The 23,632-nt window shown below is 38.4% G+C and overlaps 1 protein-coding gene across 1 annotated transcript; it reads left to right on the forward strand.

Annotated features, from left to right (window-relative positions):
• The first annotated feature begins 395 nt into the window (after nucleotides 1-395).
• Nucleotides 396-23,148, forward strand: LOC121327901 (conserved oligomeric Golgi complex subunit 3-like). Its single transcript, XM_041272225.1, has 23 exons — nucleotides 396-593; nucleotides 1,701-1,847; nucleotides 2,353-2,414; nucleotides 2,713-2,878; nucleotides 3,945-4,019; nucleotides 4,112-4,204; nucleotides 4,491-4,616; nucleotides 4,729-4,809; nucleotides 5,204-5,247; nucleotides 5,646-5,772; nucleotides 6,238-6,329; nucleotides 6,509-6,648; nucleotides 9,450-9,610; nucleotides 11,167-11,275; nucleotides 12,578-12,702; nucleotides 12,951-13,040; nucleotides 13,546-13,666; nucleotides 15,991-16,079; nucleotides 17,056-17,190; nucleotides 17,863-17,938; nucleotides 19,256-19,383; nucleotides 19,810-19,908; nucleotides 21,145-23,148. The coding sequence occupies exons 1-23, from the start codon at nucleotides 411-413 to the stop codon at nucleotides 21,172-21,174; spliced, it is 2,499 nt and encodes an 832-aa protein (XP_041128159.1). The 5' UTR covers nucleotides 396-410; the 3' UTR covers nucleotides 21,175-23,148.
• Nucleotides 23,149-23,632: the final 484 nt, after the last annotated feature.

Here is a 23,632-nt window from a genome sequence, read left to right on the forward strand (position 1 = left end):
GCAAGACTGGCCTTTCAACTTTGTTGTAAAAAGTTGTAATCAAAGAAAATGTGCAATTACACGAACATGCTGAATAAGGAGTTTAATTAAGCATAAATGTATTTAGAGAGAGTTACAGGGGGCCCCCTTTCCTCAAACAACTTTTGAACTCACTGACACTTAGAATTTCCATATATACACAATACATATATATATATATATATATATATATATATACATATATATACACACATACACACACACACACACACACACACACACACACACAAGATCAGTAGTAAAGTACTTATCCTTTAAGCAAGATCCCGCCCCATGCAGGCGTAATGTAGTACATCTATTTGGATTGGCTGGAACGTGACACTGAATTCCAGCCCCCCGGAACAGGATCTGCCTCTGTCAGTGCTGACGTTATGGTGTTGATGATGATGGCGACAGTGGACTTGTCCCAGTTGGATCTGAATGAGAAGGGAACCAGGGAGAAGCTGTCTCTCTGGGACCGCCGGTCCGACGCCTTGGCTCCCCTGACAGAGAGGCAGACTGACTCAATTTTGGAGATCCAAGCCGCTGCAGAGAACCTTCCCATTCCCACAGAGGTGAGAGAAACCCCGGGATTGTTCGCTGTACTGGGCCCAGTCTCTGTTTAAACTGCATACAGCTGTCAAAACACTACAGTAATGCACTTTATAGAAATTGGATAATATCGTAATTTATTTGCATATCTGTACGTTATTGGACACACAAGCCTTGCGATAATGACATCGGAGTAATCGGACTTGCTGATCACTGCAGATCTAACATACAACACTCACATTTGATTTAAATAGAATACAATAACGGCATTTAATTTAAACACGCATTTAAATATAACAGCACTATTTCAGTTGGAGCAGTTTGAAAGAACTCCCTTTAGTACGCGTCGTTAATTGTTCTACTTCGCTAAATATTAAAACCTTACAGAAAATATAACTTTATTTCAGTAGCTCTGGACCGATTTTTAAAGTGGGTGTGCTGGAAGCCCTGTGTATGATGGAACCCATGCAAAGCACCCCTAGTTCCAGCGCCCTTGCTTTATTTTGGTTAAAACAAAAGCGCACACACAACAAATAACTGCCACGTTTACATGTGCGTGACGACTTTCTATTAAAGAGCTATGTTATACGTTAGGGCAATAGCTGAATGTGCAAATCATTATTTGGAATTTAATTTTTCTCTGCGTGGGTCTGAGTCAAACTGTTCCCATATTCAGTACAGTAATGGACCGCTTGGATATATGCTGTTACGTACACACAGTATGTCACGTTAACCAGAAAACGAATACAATAACGAAGGATGTAAAGAGTACACTATAACAATGAAATTCTGTGTTTTTTTTCTGTGTAGCATAGTAAATTGTTTATTGCACGAAAAAAAAATTAAAAAAAATTACCTCCACGAAAGTGGTGGAATCCCAAATACACCACAGAGGGACCGAGCAAGGTGTCTTAATCCAGTGGATAGCTGACCTAAAATAGTGAGGCCTTCAGCTTTCTCATATGCAAAGTTACACTAGTATTTTGAGTAGTGAAATAATTTACTCAGTTTGATTTGGCAGTTTTTCAGATTGTCACTTTTTTGTTCCCATAAGTTTTCTGCTCACAACAGACAGGCTTTTGTAGTTTAGTTGTTTTTAAGACAGTGTGTGCCTTTGATTTCTGTCCCAGCTGCCCATTGAAGATCTGTGTAGCCTGACGTCTCGCTCCGTCTCTGTTCCCCTCACTGTGACAGTACCCGCCTCTACTGAGGATATCCTTCTCCAGGGCTTCAAGTCCCTGGGGATGGAGGATGAACGAGTAGAAACTGCACAGCAGGTACAGTACACCCACACTCTGCCCTTCAATACAGCCCCCTTGCATTCAGCAGGTACAATACTCCCTCACTCCGCCCTTCAATACAGCCCCCTTACACTCAACAGGTATAGTACTCCCACACTCCGCCCTTCAATACAGCCCCCTTGCATTCAGCAGGTACAATACTCCCTCACTCTGCCCTTCAGTACAGCCCCTTACACTCAACAGGTACAGTACTCCCTCACTCCCCCTTCAATACAGCCCCCCTTACATTCAACAGGTATAGTACTCCCTCACTGCCCCTTTCAATATAGCCCCCTTACATTCAGCAGGTACAGTACTCCCTCACTCCCCCCTTCAATATAACCCCTTCTCAAATAACACTAGACACATCAAATAACATAAACATGACATTTACCTTTGACCCCTGTTTCTGAGATATGGTATTTTCACTTTAAAATGATTTCTTGCTTTTTGTTTTATGTATACACACTAATGGTAATGGCATGTTTTCTGTTATTTGTAGTTCTTCTCTTGGTTTTCCAAACTGCAGTCACAGATGGATCAGGATGAAGGAGCTAAGTGCAGGTTTGTAGGAAGGCACTGAATGATGGTCCCTTGTTTGTTGGCGCTATCAATTGTATAGCTTCAGTAAAATTGTGCTTCTTTCCTGGGCATGTATTTATTGAATATCCCAAGTTTATGGGGGCATAGATATGGTGGCGATGTCTGTGTGTGCATATCACACTTCCATTTTCACACTTGCCTATTGTTTTATCCAAATCAAAAGTATGAGTTTAGCAGCCAGGTACATTTCCCATTGTACACACCAAAAAACATTTAGAACTCTTCACCAGCTGAAGCTTGTCCCTCCCCCTCCCTCCAGACAAACCAGGGATTTCCTCGGAGGTTTTCAGGAGCAGTGTGACGCCATACTGAATGACGTGAACACCGCCCTCCAGCACCTGGAGTCCTTGCAGAAGCAGTATCTCTTTGTATCTATGAAGACAGGGACACTGCACGAGGCCTGTGAGCAGCTCTTAAAAGAACAGGTATTTATCTTCATTGTGAATTAGTCATTCTCAGGGAGAACCCATCATAGGTAACCCTCTGCAAGTTCCCTCTAATAAAAAAAGTATAATAAGTCACAGGTAAGCATTGTAAAGCACAGATAAGTTTGGTAAAGCATGTTAAACATGGCAAGCCATGGTAAACTATGTACAGTATACGTTTACTGTAGTGGATGGATTACTGTGCAGATTTGTAGTGGTAAACATTTACAAGGGAACTCCCACAGTGACACTGAGTTTGATTATAATCCAAACCCCCAGACAGAATGGTTTAGTATTTCTACACCCTGGGTCCCCAGAGTACTAGTTTACTGTAAAACATTGTTAGTGTTCTAGCCTGGCCACTAAACTGCAGTTGACAAATTACAGCTCAAGGCTTTTAATTGGGAACCTAAGAAGCTGGGTCACTAAACTGCAGACTAACTGCAATACAGTGTATTCAAAGGGTTGAACCCCTTCGCCCCCTTTGTTTCGGATATAGCTTTGCATTACAGAAGACTCATCATAGTTTGTTTAAGGGGTGATTGAAACCAGGTTTGACATTAATTAATTTTTTCTTACATTTTATTCAATTTGCCGGCGCTGTCTGTATATGGCCACAAAGTTATTTGTATCAATCTTTAATCATCAGCATATATTTTGTGATTTATATAAAACTGTGAGTTTGTCAAGTTAGAGGAAAGTGCAATATGACAGGTCTGGGAGGCTAGGAGTGTGTGAGGAGTTTGTTGGAGACTGGTGCTAAATCAATGCAGTTAATGTGTTCACCATGCAGACATGGCATACATATGAGGTCGCATTGCAAACAGTGGAAAAATGTTTTTCATTTTGGTTGAATTACACCACTTATTCTTTATGTATATTTTGTATACAACTGTAAGTTGCCCTGGGTGAGGGCGCCTGCTAAGATAATAATAATAATAATAATAATAATAATAATAATAATAATAATAATAATAATAATCCAGCTCGGTAAAGTGGGTGAATGCAGTAATACAGGGAACAAAGTGGTATATATTTCATGTTTTTCTTTTTCTTTTGTAAACAGTCCCAGCTGGTTGACCTGGCAGAGAGCATACAGCAGAAGCTTTCTTATTTCAATGAATTGGAAAATATAAACACAGTAAGTTCCAAACAGGGTGACTTTTCTTCTTGGCTGCTGTTAAGATTTGGAATTCACTGTTTTGTGAGATTAATTAACCTTTTCTTTTTCAGAAATTGAATTCATCGACGTTATCTGTGAACAGTGAAGGGTTTGTCCCAATGCTGGCTAAATTGGATGATTGTATAGAATATGTGTCCTCACATGTAAGTAATTAAGTTTTACATCTGTTGCAAATGAAGTATTCAGTCAGCTTAACTTTGTAATGAACTATAAGCAGGAAGAAACAGTGAGGGATTGTTCTCACAGAGAGCTATTGAAAACAGTGGCATGCTGTGTTTGTTTTCTGGATTTGACTTTTTATTTGAACATTTCGAAGAAGATAAATGGAGGAGTGCTCTTTGAATCTTTATACAAAAACAATGCTTTTTATTCATAGTTTTATATTGTCTACTCTTTGTATCTTAAATAGCGTTTTTTTTTCTCTTTCAGCCAAATTTTAAAGACTGTCCTGTTTATTTAGCAAAGTTTAAACAATGCCTTTCAAAAGCTATGCATCTCATGAAAACATATACTATGAACACACTACAAAACCTTACCAACCAGCTAACAAAAAGGGTAGGTGGAACAGTCAGTTTTCTCAATTTGCACTTTGATTTCATTGCGTTACTTGTTTTGGAAATGCAAACTTTCAACAAATGCTTTTTTCTCTTCACTTTTTACTTGCCAGGATCCATCAGGTTTGCCAAATGGTGATAATGCCTTCACGTTGTTTTATGTAAGGTTCAGAGCCTCTGCACCTAAAGTCAGAGTGAGTATGTGTAGTTATTTCTTTTTTAACTGTATTTTATATAAATGACAAAAGTTACTTCGTCAGTTAAAATTTATACCCGCAGCCATAACGTCTTAGTTGGGCCTGGTTTAGAAGTTGGTGCTTCATTTCCGTGGTGGTGTTGACTCTGCAGGACAGGCACTGGGTTGGATTTTGAGTGAGTCGTTGACATTAAAAATCCCACAGATTTCACTAAAAGAAAGGTGAAAGCAAACTCTGGCTGCTACATTTTAAAATATTGTGAAATTATCTTGCTGTTTGCGTTTTGAAGACAGCTATGTTGTTTCCAGAGGATATCATTTAGGAAGTTTGCCTGTGTGCACATTGCCATACTTTCGATTTTTCCTACTAATAATATTTTGTTGGTTTGCAGACACTGATTGAACAGATAGAACAAAGATCTGAGAAGATACCGGAGTAAGCATCATTTCTGCTATTTTCTACAAAACATGTCAAAGTTCAGTAACAAATCATTTTTATTTATTACAATTCAGTATTTACGAACAGACTTTTGCACAAGACAAATACTACTTATAGCTGGAATTGAAAACAAGAGCTAAGCTCCTAGCACTTTGTTAAACAAAGTGTAATGTTTGTCCTGTGCATGCTCTTTCTACTTCTTCAAAGCTTACAGTGATATTTTGCTCTGACTTGTGGTTAGATATTGATGTTCAAGTGAACAGAGCCACTTTTGATTCAGATGTAATAAATGGCACCTAATTTGTCATATGATGAGTACACTCTGCGCTTTTGTGCTGGTCATCTGGTGTGAGTGAATGGTAGGCTTCACGGATTGGCTTTCTTCTTCCCCTCAGGTATCAGCAGCTATTGAATGAAATTCACCAGTGCTACCTGGATCAGAGGGAGCAGTTGCTGAGCCCCAGCATAACCTCGACAATAACAGACCTGACCAGCCAGAACAACAGAGATCACTGTGCTCTAGTATGATCACTTCCCTGCATTGAATATACTGCCATCCATTACTACGCTAGTGCAGATGCACAGTGCCCCACTGAAACATAATCAGATGTTTTATTGTAAAGGGATTTTTAGGCTGGGGATAGGGTTCATTGTTAAAGTCACTATGAAGACTGGGGCCTGAGTGAAATCAAAGTTTATGGCAGTGCCGTAGTTTTACTTTTACTTTACCGCCATATTTTTGGATTTAATTCAGGCCTGCAAAAATACGCCTTTGTCTTGTTCATGAAACCTTTTAAAAGATCGGATCAATTGGGCCCCTCCATGTAAATGTAACAGTCTGTGTATTAGGCTAGACCTGTCACTACAAAAATCTTGAGCTTGCCATTAGTTTGTAATCAGTAACTTATTGTAACAAATCTTTTTACTGGAGTGGCTGAACAGGTGAAGTACCATTGTAGAGCTAGTTATAAAAGTTTCATTGTTCAGGTCCGCAGTGGCTGTGCCTTCATGGTCCATGTCTGTCAGGATGAGCACCAGCTGTACAACGAGTTTTTCACCAAGCCAACAGCCAAGTTAGAGTAAGTAGTTGCTAAAGCGATATTGATATATCATAAATACTGTCAGATTTTTCAGTGTAATACAGCTTTTCATATGTTCAGTAGACATTGTTCTATTTTTCCCTTTCTTGATTTAGGTGTTAGTGTAACTTTACATATCTGTTTCCCTGGTTCTTTCACGCTCTTGTTTTGTCTTGCAGTGAATTGCTAGAGAAGTTGTGTCTGTCGTTGTATGATGTGCTCAGACCACTAATCATCCATGCCATCCACCTTGAGACTCTCTCTGAGCTCTGTGGGATCCTGAAAAATGAAATGCTAGAAGACCATGTCCAGAATAATCGTAAGTCTCTCTCTCTCTCTCTCTCTCTCTCTCTCTCTCTCTCTCTCTCTCTCTCTCTCTCTCTCTCTCTCTCTCTCTTTAAATAGATAGATTGATACTACTTTTTGAAAAACTTTATTTAACAATTAAATAGAATTATACAAAATCAGTATTTAAAAATCTGATATTGTCATGAAATCATAGTTCAGATCCACCCAAAGTGAACAAAAAATGACATAAAATACTGTCGACGCTGCAGTACACAAGTCACATTACAGGTACTCCTCCAGGTCACAATCCTGAACAGCATACCCAGAGCAGACGCTAACCACTGGGGAGTCACCCAACTGTACAGTGGCTTGCAAAAGTATTGACCCCCCTTGGCATTTTTCCTATTTTGTTGCCTTACAACTTGGAATTAAAATTGATTTTTATTTGGATTTCATGTAATGGACATACACAAAATAGTCCAAATTGGTGAAGTGAAATGAAAAAAATAACTTGTTTAAAAAAATTCTAAAAAATAAATAACGGAAAAGTGGTGCGTACATACGTATTCACCCCTTTGCTATTAAGCCTCTAAATAAGATCTGGTGCAACCAGTTACCTTCAGAAGTCACATAATTAGTTAAATAAAGTCCATCTGTGTGCAATCTAAGTGTCACATGATCTGTCACATGATCTAAGTATATATACACCTGTTCTGAAAGGTCCCAGAGTCTGCAACACCACTAAGCAAGGGGCACCACCAAGCAAGCGGCACCATGAAGACCAAGGAGCTCTCCAGACAGGTCAGGGACAAAGTTGTGGAGAAGTACAGATCAGGGTTGGGTTATAAAAAAATATCCGAAACTTTGAACATCCCACGGAGCAACATTAAAGCCATTATTAAAAAAATGGAAAGAATATGGCACCACAACAAACCTGGCAAGAGAGGGCCACCCACCAAAACTCACTGACCAGGCAAGGAGGGCATTAATCAGAGAGGCAACAAAGAGACCAAAGATAACCCTGAAGGAGCAGCAAAGCTCCACAGCGGAGATTGGAGTATCTGTCCATAGGACCACTTTAAGCCGTACACTCCACAGAGCTGGGCTTTACGGAAGAGTGGCCAGAAAAAAAGCCATTGCTTAAAGAAAAATATAAGCAAACATGTTTGGTGTTCGCCAAAAGGCATATGGGAGACTCCCCAAACATATGGAAGAAGGTACTCTGGTCAGATGAGACTAAAATTGAGCTTTTTGGCCATCAAGGAAAATGTTATGTCTGGCGCAAACCCAACACCTCTCATCACCCTGAGAACACCATCCCTACAGTGAAGCATGGTGGTGGCAGCAGCATGCTGTGAGGATGTTTTTCATCGGCAGGGACTGGGAAATTGGTCAGAATTGAAGGAATGATGGATGGTGCTAAATACAGGGAAATTCTTGAGGAAAACCTGTTTCAGTCTTCCAGAGATTTGAGACTGGGACGGAGGTTCACCTTCCAGCAGAACAATGACCCTAAGCATACTGCTAAAGCAACACTCAAGTGGTTTAAGGGGGAATATTTAAATGTCTTGGAATGGCCTAGTCAAAGCCCAGACCTCAATCCAATTGAGAATCTGTGGTATGACTTAAAGATTGCTGTACACCAGCGGAACCCATCCAACATGAAGGAACTGGAGCAGTTTTGCCTTGAAGAATGGGCAAAAATCTCAGTGGCTAGATGTGCCAAGCTTATAGATACATACCCCACGAGACTTGCAGCTGTAATTGCTGCAACAGGTGGCTCTACAAAGTATTAACTTGGGGGGGGGTGAATACTTATGCACGCTCAAGTTTTATGTTTTTTTGTCTTATTTCTTGTTTGTTTCACAATAAAAAATATTTTGCATCTTCAAAGTGGTAGGCATGTTGTGTAAATCAAATGATACAAACCCCCAAAAAATCCATTTTAATTCCAGGTTGTAAGGCAACAAAATAGGAAAAATGCCAAGGGGGGTCAATACTTTCGCAAGCCACTGTAGGTGTTGAAATCTAAAAGGGCTTTAAGCTTTACAACACCTGCCTTAACTAAAAGATGTGTAAACGTAGCAGACTGAACAATATCACACATCAAGAAAGTACTGTATACTAATGGCTCTTCTAGAAGCCAATCTAGGATGATGTTTTCAGTGTCTCTGCTCAATACACACCCACTGCCATGCCCTCAGCAGGCTCTTTTAGTAACCTGGCAGTCGGGCCATCTCTAATTTGCCTATTTCCAGGAAAAAAAGACCGCTATCCAGACCCAGCCTCCCTACCTGCTGCAGGAAGGCACAGGCAAACTACCTCTACAGGAGGTGCTCAGTGCAGTACAGCAGCCTCTGCAGGGCCTGTAACCTAAAAGCCTTCGTCCTGATAGAAAGGTCCGGGTCCCTGCTCCCCAGCGTAAACATGTTAACTATTTGTGTTTCATTTTAGTGTAATTGTAATTATATTTGCAATTACTGCAGCATAATTGTATCTGTAATTGAACACAATAGCATTGTAATTATAATTTCAGCAAACAATGCTGCTGTAATTCTAATTCTAATTGACCCCAAGTCTGTTGTGTGTGTGTGTGTGTATGTATATATTCATATTTAGCTTGGTTTGTAAAGCTTTTGTTAGTCATATCCTATTTTCCGTTTTGTTTCGAGGGATGCTGTGGGATGAATAATTGTGTAGTCTTTGTGTGTCCAGATGGCAAAGACATGTCTGTGATAATCCTTTTTGTTCAGGGTACCCCTGCAGCACTGCAGGTGGCCCTCACCCAAGCATGCAGGAGGTTGCATCAAGTGGCTGCATTTTTCTTTTCAGGGGAGCAGCTGGGTGCATTTGCTGCTTTGGTTCAGCAGATGCTGGAGGACGTACAAGAGCGGCTTGTCTATAGAACACACATGTACATCCAGAGCGACATCATCGGATACAACCCAGCACCAGGAGACCTGGCCTATCCAGATAAGCTGGAGATGATGGAGGTAGAACACCCACTTTGCGTATACCGTCCCTCTATTATTGAAAATATTATTGCACAAAGCATAACGTCAGAGATTAAAAAGACCTACAATGTTAAAGCACACTCTTTAGCTACATAGGTCTCAAAGGTTTTGAATACTTTCTTTTTAAAACATGATGGGGTTTATTCATAAAAAGCAGCACACCGTTTTAATTCGTATTCATGAGTTTTTCTCTCCTTTCTCAAATGCACAAACCCGCTACATTGAAAGATTCCATTTCCAATATAGGAGGCTTGTTGCTAGGGAGCTGACATCAGTGCCTTGTGACTTTTACTAATGCATCGCTGCCACGCATGAACACCTCGTTGACTAGAATAAAAACCGCTTCAGCAAAGAGATACTTAATTTGCTTTGTGTTATTTTTCACTATGTGTGTATATGATAATAGTACGATATTAATGCTTTGTTTTTAATTGTTTTGTATATTTGTGTTTGTGATGTGCAGTACGAAATAAAACGAACAGTAATTCTAAAAGCCTATGTATATTGCAACCAGGACATACGCAGTTAGACAGTAAAAACGGGGAGCCAACTCCAGGACTGCGATATATCCGAATCCGCAGTGTAGCGAGGGGTGATTTAACGAGGGGTGGGTATACATTCAAAACACATACATTAGTTACTTTTATCTAGTTATTTATCCTATTTTATTTGAATGCCTTATGTCAATTTGTTTCATGACTTACTGGTATACTGTTTATGCCATGAATGTTAACATTTTCTACAGACATCAGTAACACCACTGTAGCTCCTCAAACTCATTTGAAGGTAATGTTCTGTAATCTGTTACTTTTTACACAAGACAACAGTACAGAGTAGGCAGTGCAGAGAGCATCACTTCCGTTAAGGGGGCTAGGTGTAGAGAAGTGCATTCTTCAGAACTGGTGTTTTGGCATGTCTTTTGAAATTATTTTATTAAAATAACATCATGTTAGTAAAAAATGAGATCATACTTCCAGTGTTTCGTGTATTGTGAATTTATTAGCGTTTTAAACTGTTGTTTTTAAATGATACGCAGTGTGCTTAGCAATAGAATTTGTTTGTTTGCGTTCGATCATTTACCCAAATCGAGCATCTGTTATGTAAAGCAAATAGCCATGATATTTTCACTCTCTGCTGTTGATTGAACAGAATCTCTTTTTAATGATACATACATTGTGTGTGAAGCCCCTGCAACCTCACCAGGTTGTTCATTTATATAATATGTAATTGTTGAAGTGGTTTTCATTGCCAGAACAAGCTGTTTACTGACAGCTTTAAAAGTTGGTCTCTCACGATCCCTTTGGTTGTGTGAAAGAGTTATGATGGTGTTATACTGGCATAGATGGCACAGTTTTGTGCTGTGTGACTTGGTCTTTTGTAAGAATGTATGATGTTTCTGATGGCTAAAAGAGAACTCTGTTGTCATTGGATCGTTTAAACCTCAGCACTGTCTCTGGGTCAAAGCTGTTACTGGCTGAAACCTTTGTGCTCTTATCTGTTGCCTTAATCTGTTGGATTATTTTATTTTTTTCCAGAAAATAGCACAGAGTTTAAAGGAAGAGCAGAAGAAATTGCCGGCATTAGATTCCTCGTTTTCAGACATTCAGTTAGAAGATCCAGATTCCAAGAGTGTCATCAAATCAGGTACAGCTGTCATATATTCAAACTTTCAAACATTCTGGAACATCACCCTTTGACCTTTTGATTGATTCGTTCTACGAATCTTCTAACTAAAAGTGTCTGTGTGGCTTTGCAGAGAAGGGGAGTGTGGGGCAGATATATTGTTGATTAACAAATCCACAGTTGCTAATCCACAGGAAACTGTTGATTCGTCAACGAAACCACAGCAGTCAGAACAATTAAACAGAAAAGCAAACAGTCATTTCAACAATTAATTAATTATAGTCTTACACGTTTCAAACAAAGCACTTAGAAAAGAGCTTACAATTCCAGTTTAGAATTTCATGTCATTAAATAAAAGTAGTACAATTATACATTAACATAATGGAAAAACAAGTTTTCAGAATTACAGATTCACTTCCACATAAACACCCCCCTTTCGGATATGGATTTCACATTTCTTCTGGACAGGACCAGGAACAGCAATTTTATCATCACGTAGTGACCCTATAGCAATTACACAGACTTTAGATGCAAACTCAGCTTTTGCATTTCATTGTTCAAACAAGCTTGCCGCCATTTTGCTTGAGTACTTCTTGAAAATGATGGCAATGATATTTATGTTTTAGGTTTGGCAAAACAGTCTTTTTTTGTGTGTTAAACTTTTTCCAAAGCCACTTTCATGTTCTCTTTGCTACTATCTTCAGTTGCAACAGACACTTTTGTCTATAAGTGGAATTTCAAACTCAGTACGAGGAACTCATGACAATATTACCACAATATGAGAGACAAACATTTTAACTGTTTGAAAGAAGCATCACATATTCACAAAACCCAAATCCAGTTAACAATGAGTTGAATCTCATTATCACATAATCTATTATCAGTTGGGAAGAAATGTTTTAAGTGGCATAAACAACTGTGTTGAATCAGTAAGAAAATAATCCAGTTTCTCGTGGCTAACGGCACTCGACACAGTAAATTATTATTCAACACAACGCTGTTTATCCCTTATTTAACCCTCCGCCAAATGACTAGTCTTTTATTCTTTACTATTAGGACCTTCAGTGTGTCGTCCTCACTGCAGACAATCCCATGGCCAGTAAGCCCACTTGTGGCTAGGCACTCTGACCTCTCCTTGATTGTTTGTACTGCATCAGATACAGTACTGTGTATATATCATTAGTGTTTATGGTTTGATTTTGTTTTTCTTAGACCAGCAAAGAACAGGATTCCAATTTTCTTATCCCATGTGAGCTTGCATGTTCGTAGGAAGGAGTTCCGGTGTTAACTGCATGCATAAAAGTAGGATCTTTTTCTTTTCAGGTACCTCAGAAGCACCAGCAACGCGCTTGCAGGCTACAGTTTCTCCAGCAGATTTGCACGGCATGTGGTATCCCACAGTGAGGAGGACTCTGGTCTGCCTGTCCAAATTGTACCGATGTATAGATGTGAGTTAATACAAGAATGTGCCAAGTGCATATAAAATAATTGCTACTTTTTTTTCTTTTTTTTTTTTTTTTACAAAACAAAAGGAAAATGTTGGTGGGGGGGGCAATCATGGTTTCACATTGCGTATGAGTGTTTGAATCAGGTGATATCTAATTGCTTGATCTAGCTTTATTCATGTGATGCCCTACCCCCTCCCCAAGTAGGACAGAATTCTGCACTAACATGTCATTCTTCTCAATACCTGTAGAGGACAGTGTTTCAAGGTTTATCACAAGAGGCATTGTCTGCGTGTATCCAGTCATCATTGAAAGCTGCAGACACCATCATGAAAAACAAGGTCAGTATTCTTTACTGTAGGTACAGATGCCATAATGTGTGTACAATATAGTGCCTATTGATACCTTTCTAAAAGCAAGAAAAATAGATCAATGTACCAAGAATGTCTACAATGTCTAAGTGCATGGTAAATAGTATTTGGTAACAGAAGGAATGAAAATAGATTCTACCTGTTGATTTCTGGTGTTTCTTGAAAAGAAAGGTAGGTGTATATGAAATGTGACCCAGTGAAGACCCCAGGTTAGTCGCCTGAACCTGTGTACAAGTGGCATAAGGCAGGTCTGTTGCTTCCTTGTGGCTCGGTCCAAATACTCAGTAAAAGTAGACCTCTTTGGACACCAGATACTGTAGATTTTGGAAAAATCAGGCCTAAGACAGAGCTTGCGTTTAAATCCAATTTTTGACACAGAGACATGTGTCTTTTATTATATGGTGCCAACACTGAAATAGATGTTTAAAGTTATGCGCCCAAAACCGGTCCTTTTGTGTTTGTGCTCCTTCCTCAGACCCAGATCGACGGCCAGCTGTTCCTCATCAAACACCTGCTGATCCTGCGAGAACAGATCGCTCCCTTCCACGCCGACTTTGCCATTAAGGAGATTTCCCTGGACCTTAAGAAAACTAGAGGTACTGGCTGGCAGATGTGGGAGGGTTGGTCCCTCCCAGACCCTGCTGATTTAGTGCTGGTTACAGGTTTCTATCATGTTCACTTGCAGTCACTTGCATGCACTGTGATTTTTTTTTTTTCTTTCCAATAACTAAGCTAACCTGCACTAACATAGCCTTTCTTCTATTTCTTACTCCATTATCTGTTGAGTTGACTCCCTGTCATTCTCCCTGCTGCTATTCTCTTTTAGGTGGAGCACATTTTTCTCTGGAAGGGAAGTGATCATACAGCTAGCAGGTCCCCACATGTGGTGTTCATTTTTCTACTGGCGTAAACATTGTTATCCCAGTAAAGTGCAAGTTAACATTTTTTAAAGTATTTACTTTATATTTTATGCAGTTAGAAGACTTTTTTTTTTTAAACCACTGCACCACATCATTTATTGCAGTCCCTGTAAATCTGTAAATAATGTCCAAGTTTATAATTGTATGCTGTGTTCTGTGAAAATAGTTACTCTTTTGGTTTTGTGTATAAGTCTGTGTGCCCACATGGTTGAAGCAGAGTGTAAATTTAAGACAGTTGGGGTCAAGATGTTTAAAAATGTAATTTACAGATTTGATTTACGCTTGGTAGGTAGTTTTCTAATCACATTCACTTTTTTCATGCTCTAAATTGCCCTGAATGCGCTTTTTTTTTTTTTTTTCATGTCAGCCTATTATAAGTAGGTATCATATGATTTGTTTATTATCAGGCTTTAGTTTTACTACATCCAATCACTGGGTTATCTAGTCTAAGAGTTGTACTTATTAATCCAGTGTTAATGGTATCCCGTCAATTTGTCACGCACTTCTCATCACCAACAATTCATCACCAGCAACAATTCATCACGGACAATAACTCGCCGATTTAAGGCCACAATATGTCATAAAAGCTGTGCTATAAACAAATAGAGCTATAGTAAATCATGAATAGGATACAGTATGTATTCACTTTACATAAATAAAACCCATACTGTACTAACTTTTACTAGTTCGTGACCACCCAACTAACAAACAAAAAAAAAACAAAAAAACCAAAACAAAAACAACAAGTTAATAACCTTTATTTTAACACTAGAAGAGCTGAAATTTCGAACTACCTACAAGCGTCGCACCAGTCATTTTCACCTGTAGCGTTTTAAACAGCTGTGATATGATAATGTATCCTCTGTGATGAGTTGTCATAGACAGAGTGTTAATTCCTAATATCTATTCAGTTGATCTAAATCACTGCGTTTCTGCTTACTAATACTTCTAGAAGAAATCGTCAGTGCATTTTGCGTACCAAAGTATATGAAACTAACCTCTTCCAACAGTGCATGCAGTCTGTTTGTAGTATTTTTAAAACCAAGACAGTGGAGGGCCCTGTTTTAATGGTTGAACTGTGGCTGTAAATCTGTGTCATGGTGCCTGTTTATGTTAAGTTGCAGCTATAGAGATGTTAAAATGGCCAATACATACTTGAGCATGCTTTTTCTTTTCTGCCCACTGATGTAAAGATCTCTTCAGTCTGTCTGTCCACTAATGTTTCCCTTCTTGCATTTGAACAATGATAAGATCCCTTTCCTTTAGCCTGGTTTGAGGAGAAAGGGGGATATATCCTTATGGTTTGGTGATCTGGCTGACACAAAGGTTTGCCCTTGTTCTCTCTTCTGAAGGTGTAAAACTCTGTGCCAGCTAAATGTCTGGCGTGGGCGGTAAGTACGTTTCCAAACACTTTCTATATCAAACCTTTTGTAACCTCAAAAGTGTTAAGCTGGCTCGGTGCATGTGCCAATATTTCCCTTCACTTATCTCTGCATTACTGCACTGGGCCATCAGACTTCAAAAGGTATAAACTGAACCTGTGATGACCTGAGGATAGCCTTGTGGGTCTTTATCAAATCATGATATCACATTATTGAACTTTTCCTATATGCAAGGCAGATATTTCCAGTGCAGAAACCTGAAAAAGAAATATATTTAAAAAAAGAAAGGATACACAAATTGACTCCTAATTTATGTTGAAAGATATGAAACATTAAGTCAGTTGGTAAAGTCTTCTGACCTTTAACTCCTCCACTTAACATTGCATCTGATTTTTGAGACTGAATGAAATAAAAACTGTGCTGATTTAAAATGGACTACCCAACTGCAATTTAAAATGGACCACTGAACTGCTATTGATGAAGAACTGAAGACCTGGAATGGAAGCTCTGAAATGGGATCTGTACTTCCCCTCTCGCCCACTAGAGGGGGCTCCCTCCATGCTGTAAGGCTTTCAAGGAAGTAAATCTGCCTGCTTTTGTATTTTTGTTTCTTTTCAGATGCAGCTTTTAAAATACTGAATCCCAAGACTGTGCCTCGATTTTTCAGATTGAACAGCCATAATGCCATTCTTGAATTTTTGTTGGAGGTAAATCGGAGGTTTCTTTCATTATTACTCAGTGTTGGAAATAATTATGCACGTGGAGTACCGTAGTATTCAAGTTTATACAACAGAAATTAAAATATATTTTCTAGCCTGTAGTTACACTCTAAACTTATTTGTTTAGTCATGCAGATATCAGTTTTTATTTATTTGTTTATTAATATATAAAAACAAATCAATACATTTAAGTTGTTACAGAATACTCCGAAAATTTGACAAGAAACACATTATGCTACCTTTGCTGCGTCCCATCTAGTCTGTATCACAGTGTTATGTTTTTAAACATGTGGCGACCTGTTAAGACATTTTTTGTCACACATTGGGTCATAAATCAGTTGGGCAACACATTTCTCAACATTTACGTGGGAGTGTTTGCCAGGAGAAAAATAAATGTCTTCTCAGGATGGCAGTGTATCCAGATCACGCTTCCTCCTGCAACAATGCTGATTTTCTGTTCCCACAATGAACTATTCGTTTCAATCGCAGGGGCAGCATTGTTGCAGGAGGGAGCATGAACTGGATACAGTGTGATGTTTAGAGAAAGAAAAAAATAATCTCCTGGCGATTTGTTCCCGAGTTCAAGTTTTAAAATAAATAAATAAGATCCCTAGTTTATTTACTATGATATGTAAATATAAAAATATGTTAAAATAAGGCAGTGATATGAACAACTTGGAATACACCAAAGGCAAAGTAATGTGTTTCTGTTAAACGCTGCAAGGGGTTCTGTAACACTAACAAAGAAGTAGGAGCAAATAACTAAGATGGTGGAAAAAATGGGTCAGTTCCTTGATCAAGACACTGTACCTTGTGGCTCAGTCCCTCCAAGCTGTGAACCCCAGAAGCAAGATGAACATCTTCTGTTTCCAATTGCCCAATTACTAAAGTTGGTGCTGTGGTCATGTAAGCGTATCCCCAGTTTCTCTTGCTTGTAGACAACAGCTGCTTGTTTCTGCTGCAGGGAACGCCGGAGATAAAGGAACATTACATTGACTCGAAGAAGGAAGTGGATCGCCACCTCAAGTCCAGCTGTGAGCACTTCATCCAGCAGCAGACCAAGCTCTTTGTGGGGAAACTGGAGGATTTACTGACCAAGGTGAGAAGGGTGCTAGCACGGAAAAAGATTGCATGTTCTGAGGCCAATTTTCAGTTTTTTAGAATGTTTCCTTAAGGATTTGTTGAAGGTCATCTTTGGAAAGCTGAGGATAAGTGCTTCCAGCATCTTTCTCAAGTGTTTGTATGAACTTGTGAGAGCTGTTTCTATGAATATGTACGGTGCAGAACGTTTACCTGACCTAATATACCAAGCTACATGGTTAGACAGATTGCAAGAAAATGTATTTCAATGTGTGAAGACAAATGTTTTTTTTTTGTTTTTTTTCTTTTAAGAATGGTGCTGTCTAAGGAAGGACTGAATTGAAGGGCCGTATTTACAAAGCTTGGTTTAAAGAATGTTTTTGTCAAAGTTGCCTACATTTCTAAGAATGTACCTTAAGCCCAGCACTTCTTAAAACTGTTTTTGTAAATGCTTACTTTCATCTCTGCAGTATAAACATTTGTTTAAGAAGCTGCTTCCAGATTTTTCCTCTCTTCCCTAGATGTGTTTAATGTGATGATTTGAAATGGAATCTCACATTAAGAGGTGTTAACAAGGAAATCTGTTTCTTCAAAATGCATGCCTTTAGCAGTGTGAGCCTCAGCTGTGTAATGACTGGGATACCGGGGCACACTAAAGATCTCGTTTTTTTTCTTCGTGTTTGTGACCAAGGTGGCAGCTTTGAAGACCATGGCTAGTCAAGGCGGGCCAAATTATAACCTTTCTCAGCAGCCATGGGCCCAGCCAGGTAAGAAAAAAGATATGCAGGATTTTGTGATGGATATTTTTTATTATTGTCTGGGGCAATTTTTTAATATATGAACAAGTACTGCTTGAAATGTATTCTGTGGCAAAAATGACTGTTTCTAATGAGATCTGACATAAATAACACATTCTACTGTACAAAAGCATATTCCTGCCCTGCGGTAATATGAGATACTTACTGCAATATGGTATGAATTACACTTTAGTTTTAAACAATGTTGATTTAAATATTGAAAGAATATGTGAACATGAAAAATGAAGGCATAAGGAATGTTATTGCAATATCAATCAGGATTAAACTTGCTTAAATGTGTAAACATGCTAGATATTTTTGTAAAACTTCCTAAAGACTTTGAATATGAATTGAAAAAAATAACCAACACTAGAGCTGGTATCTGCATTTGACATACATGAACAAAAGCTGAAAGTTTAACCTGTTTGCTGTTTACGTTCTGAACTGTTAACATCTGTACGACCTGTCACATAGAAGAGAGTACCTCTTCGTTTCCTGTAACCACTCCAATCCAGTAAATGGAAGTAATTGACTTGCTCATTCACAATAATTAGTGAGTCTGAGTTTTGGCTATGTTAGTTAAACAGCCAGTTTGCTTCCCTGGCATTGGATACATGGAAACAGTTCAGATTTTGTTCAACAATATATGATATATAACAATATATGATGTATTATCGGTCTATAGTGCAGTGAACAACATTTTGGATTCAATTTGCTTAATTTTAATTGCGTTCATCAGAAGGTGGTCAGCTAGGGCCTGAAATACAGGAGTGCTTCTCCAGTGTGCTTTGTACAACAGCCTTTTATTGCCTATGAAACAATGTATTTGATAGTAATGGATACAACAGATAGTCCTCTATATGTAACTCCCCCTATATATAATAAGTAAATACAGTAGTTAGTTTACTTTATCATTATCGTGGTTTAACATGTATTCTGTCGTCTCGTAATTGCCCATTATTTCAATTACTGGTCTAAAGAGGATGCACAAGGTTTAACCGAAATGCACTAGAAGCAGTATAAAGAACTACGTCTTTTGAGATCTACGTGTACATATGTTCATAAAATATAAAAACCCTGTGAGATGCTACGTGAGGACATCCTCTGTAGGAGGACTCCCTGTCTGTTCTGCTTTTAGTGCATTAGGATCCTCCACTGAGTTATGTATGTATGGGGTAGGAAATTGATTTTCAGTCAAGTGCTTTTTGACTCTGGCACATAACAAATGACATTGTTTATACTGAGATTGGTGCTGTTGCTTACTGCTATTGCTTCTCTCCCTTGCAGCAAAGATCAATGATATCGTGGCCACGACATATAAAACATTAAAAACGAAGCTTCCAGCAACCTTGCAGAGCATGTCTTTGTACCTGGCCAACAAAGACACAGAGTTTATTCTATTCAAACCAGTCAGGGTGCGTACAACAGAGCCCAGTGTGTCTTTTTGTTTAGGGGGGGGGGGGGGGGGGGGGGGATTCGAAATATCTGTAATGAGGTTAATGGTCCTGGTGCAGTAAGCTTATTTTATTAATTTGTTTGTTTATTTTAAAGTCAGACCTGTTCTTGTTTAAGTGTAACCCTTTTATAGCACATAACTGAGAATATCTGAACTATTATGATTATTACATAAGCTTTTATCTAATGTGCATGAATGTCATTTCTAAATCGTTTGTTTGTGAGACAAGTAACATATGCTTTTAAAATATTTTTTAAAATATATTTCTAAATATATTGGTGTGTGTGTGTGTGTATATGTATGTATGTATGTATGTATATAATATATTCCATGTGTGCTCAGTTGAATGCAGAAATGACCTCCATGCCTTTCCTTGTTGCTGCAGAACAACATTCAGCAGGTGTTCCAGAAGCTCCATGCCATGTTACAAGAAGAGTACAGTGAGGAGGATCTCCAGATCATAGCCTGTCCTTCTATGGAGCAGGTAGAGATCATTCTGCACAGACAGTACACTTAATAGCAGCTGTTCCTAACAAACTCTGAACATGTTCTTGATTGAATCCACAGATGTATTGTAGCCCAACACAGGAAAATGATTGTTCTTATTGTACAGGAAACAGGGCTGGTTGTACTAAACGTAATCTTTTATAAGCGGTGCATTAAAAAGCTTTAATAAGCAGTCACTTAATAAACTTTTCAGATTGCAGGATTTCACAAAAGTATTTCCCTCAGATTATTATATGAAAACGGAGATACTTTAACGTTGTAGAAAACATTAATGTTACCTAAGTCACGGTGGTTTTAAAAGTAGCCATAAATACTATATTAAGAAAATATCACTGTATAGAAAACACTTAGTCAGGTCTATAGTATATCATGGCCTAATACAGTAGACCTGACTGAGTGACGAAGCCTCATAACAAAATATTATTACACACGTTTTGTGTGTTGACAAAGTCATACTGCCGTTATCATTTTATTGATTACAATTAAATCATTGTTTTTTTTTTTTATAAACGTTTTGGTCAATTCCCTTTTTTTTCTTATTGAGCTTACCTTCTCGGACAGCATCGCTCTCCCCCTGACCGTGACCGTTTCTAATGGCACTGGGAGCTAGTATCATCAGCCCTTGGATCAGTTTGCTCGATGCTGCAGCTAGGTGTTTGGTGGCTAACTTACTGCTGTAAAGAATACAGCATTGTGAGTGTATCCATCAGAAAATACACCTGACCGTGAACGGTAACATTTATTATAAACTTTTTAGAAGTTAAAAAAAAGACAACCACCAGATATTAACATACTCAGTCTGTTTTATAGAAGCGTTGGATTTTTTAATTATAAATGTAGTAGTTGCTTCTAACAGGTTCCTGTATGACCGAGATTAAAAAACATTTATGGACCGGATTTATGTCGTTTTAAATTAAATGCACTTGATAGTTTGACATCCAGAATCTTTAAACACTGCGCCACGAATATTTGCTTCTCATTGATCAGTTTCCCTAGTTACGGCATGCCCAGCGCCAGAATCGGATCAAAAAATCGGAGCAGTGGACTCTGCTCATGATCCATTTAGTACAATGCCTTCTCTCCAGTGAGCCCGGATCCAATCCTGTTTTTTGATCTTGTTAGTACAACCGGCCCCAGGTGATCTAAATAGAATCATTGAGGAATTGACCAGCTGCTTGTGTATTGTATACTATAATTCTGTTTTCTCTTTCAGATCAACTTGCTGTTGTCTGTGAATAAATAACCGGTGTGAAGTAATGCAAGTCTGTGTCCATGGAAGAAGCAGTAGCTTGCTGTGAGGGGTTACTTGCTAAGAAGCCGGTTTACAGATCATTACCTTAAGGATCGCCTGCTGTTTTTGCAGATTGTTCCAAATGACTTGATCTGGAGAGCTGGGAAAGCTTGCCTATGTTCAGTCTCCAGAAAAAAAGTCAATCTGGTCAGAACTGCTGCAGACCTAATCCAAGTCTCATAGGGATTACCTTGTGTTTTTTGGGAATTTCTAGTATACTACCAAAGATAATGCTGTGCTGACAAAGCGGAACGTTGCCCTTGCAATCATTTCAAAGGCATAGCCCTGTTTCTTGATTTTCATAAAGCATTGTTCATGACAGATGAAAGATCAGGGTTAAATGAACTGGCTAAGCTTATGTTTATAATATAGTAATGACATCCAGGCAGTAGCGCACCCTTATTGTCACAGCCCTCAATGTCTGTTGCTATTCAGTGGATATTGCACCAAGGTTATTTTATGTAAAGATTTTATACTTGTAGAGCTAATTTGCCCTTCATGCTCTTATGGTAAATGAGAACCACATTAAGGGATAATGCTGGGAAGTCTAATGATTTGTTTAAGAACTAGAAGCTCATACTCTGCCAACTTTCAACATCTCACTCAAAGCCGGACCCCACAGTGCATGGCATGCTACCTCGGTTCTGGTATCGCATAGGGTCACATAGCTCTTAGAGGTGTCATCTGTGATCTGAACAGCCCCTTGATAACTTGTCTTATTGTGTGCTGTGCTGTTCTTCCCTGTTGTCATAGAACATGCCCTAACCAGCCCTCCGTCTTTAGGATTTACAGTGCAGTACTGTATGTTATACATTTTATTGTTGTCTGTCTTATTTTAAGAGGTTTCTAGATTTGCAAAGTAATTTTTAAATGATTTCACAGTTGTAATTAAGTTGTCCAAACAATCCTTTTTACTGTAGGCGAGATGAAATTTAAAGTTGGGGCCCACCTTCTTTACATACATTAAAGACCACTAGCCTTCCAAGAATCTTCACTTTCCTTACTACCACACTGACTGTTTGAAAGGAGCTGCTAAAGATTTTTTTTATTTATAGAGATTCAGTGGATATTGGAAGTTGACCAGTCTTTGCAAGACATGGCCTTGAATCTAAAAATGAAAACTGCTGTTTCCTATACAAAGGTTTGCTTTAGATTGTGATCAGTCTGTGTGCGTCTGTCGTGTTCCATAAATACATGCTCAGAATCAGCTGAGTAATGAGGCTTGTGGAATCCTTTTGTTTGCTACTCTACAAACTGTTTCAGCTTTTATTTGTGAGGTGTGTTTTTTTAGTTTTTTAGCTATTTTATTCCGTTTTGGTTATGGTGTTAATAAATCTACAAATATAACTGACAGGAGCCTTAAAGGTCACATACATATTTCCAAGTCTATTCATGGCAAAAAAATATTATTTAATGTTATTTTAAAGCCATCAAAAGATGACTGCTTGTTATGTACAGAGTTAATAACCTACTACTGGAAAAGCCTTTGACTCTAGCAAGTGACAGCCAGTTCTATAGAAGCACAAGCACCACATGCAGTGTATGTAAAAATACAATCTTTGCATTCTTGTAAAGTAGCTATGCATTTTATTGTTTTTTTTTAAACTATAATAGTTCTAAGAGGACAAATGTTTGCACAAAACAGCAATTCTGTAGATTGAGTGCATCGCATTATAATATTTGAAGGGATGGCTTCTCTGTTTAAAATAATTCTGTTAATTGTTTGAACCTTGATAAAGATTTGATAGGGATGTTTTCCCTTGTTTAATTATTACATATAATGTAATGGATGAAATAAAGGTGTATATCAACTTGTAGATATGCATGATTTGTTATTTATCATTTACTTAAACAACTGATGTAAAAACAATGAACATAACACCTACTGCTACAACGTTTAGCAGTTTAAATAAACCCATTTTTTGCAATGTGTTCTTGGCTTGTTGTTTGTGTTGTGTATAGACAAACCCTGGTACTATTTCAAGAATGTTGATTATATGCATGACACTTTAAATTCCGACTACACTCCAATGAAGGTACCTGACACTATAATTATGTGCAAGCTACATACTGATTCTCTTTAGATGTTTTGAGTCTGTCCAAACTTGTGAGGCTCATAACTTGTGAACACCTTATTGGCTATTATAGAGCTTATCAATGGTGGGGGAATGGAACAGACAAAGGTACAGATTTTTCTAAGATTCCCCCAAATCCTGAAAACATAATCACTAGATTTGTAAGCACATATGGTGTGATTTGCTGTGTCATGAAATCCCCTTTATAGTTTAACAATATATTCTATGTTATGTCCATAGGGACTATAAGCAATGTCTTTAATGGCTTTGAGTTCCTGGCAATTCACACCTAGAGAAGGTTTCTGTAACAATGAAGGATCTTTCAGCGGTTTCAA

This window comes from Polyodon spathula, chromosome 15, assembly GCF_017654505.1.
Source record: "Polyodon spathula isolate WHYD16114869_AA chromosome 15, ASM1765450v1, whole genome shotgun sequence".
Classification (NCBI taxonomy): Eukaryota; Metazoa; Chordata; class Actinopteri; order Acipenseriformes; family Polyodontidae; genus Polyodon; species Polyodon spathula.

Bases quoted from the DNA above. Each gene is read 5' to 3' on its own strand.
- LOC121327901 (XM_041272225.1), top strand. From the start codon at position 411: ATGGTGTTGATGATGATGGCGACAGTGGACTTGTCCCAGTTGGATCTG. The intron at 6,649-9,449 runs GTAAGTCTCTCT...TTTTCTTTTCAG, and splicing joins AGACCATGTCCAGAATAATC to GGGAGCAGCTGGGTGCATTT. The intron at 13,667-15,990 runs GTACTGGCTGGC...GTTTCTTTTCAG, and splicing joins GGACCTTAAGAAAACTAGAG to ATGCAGCTTTTAAAATACTG.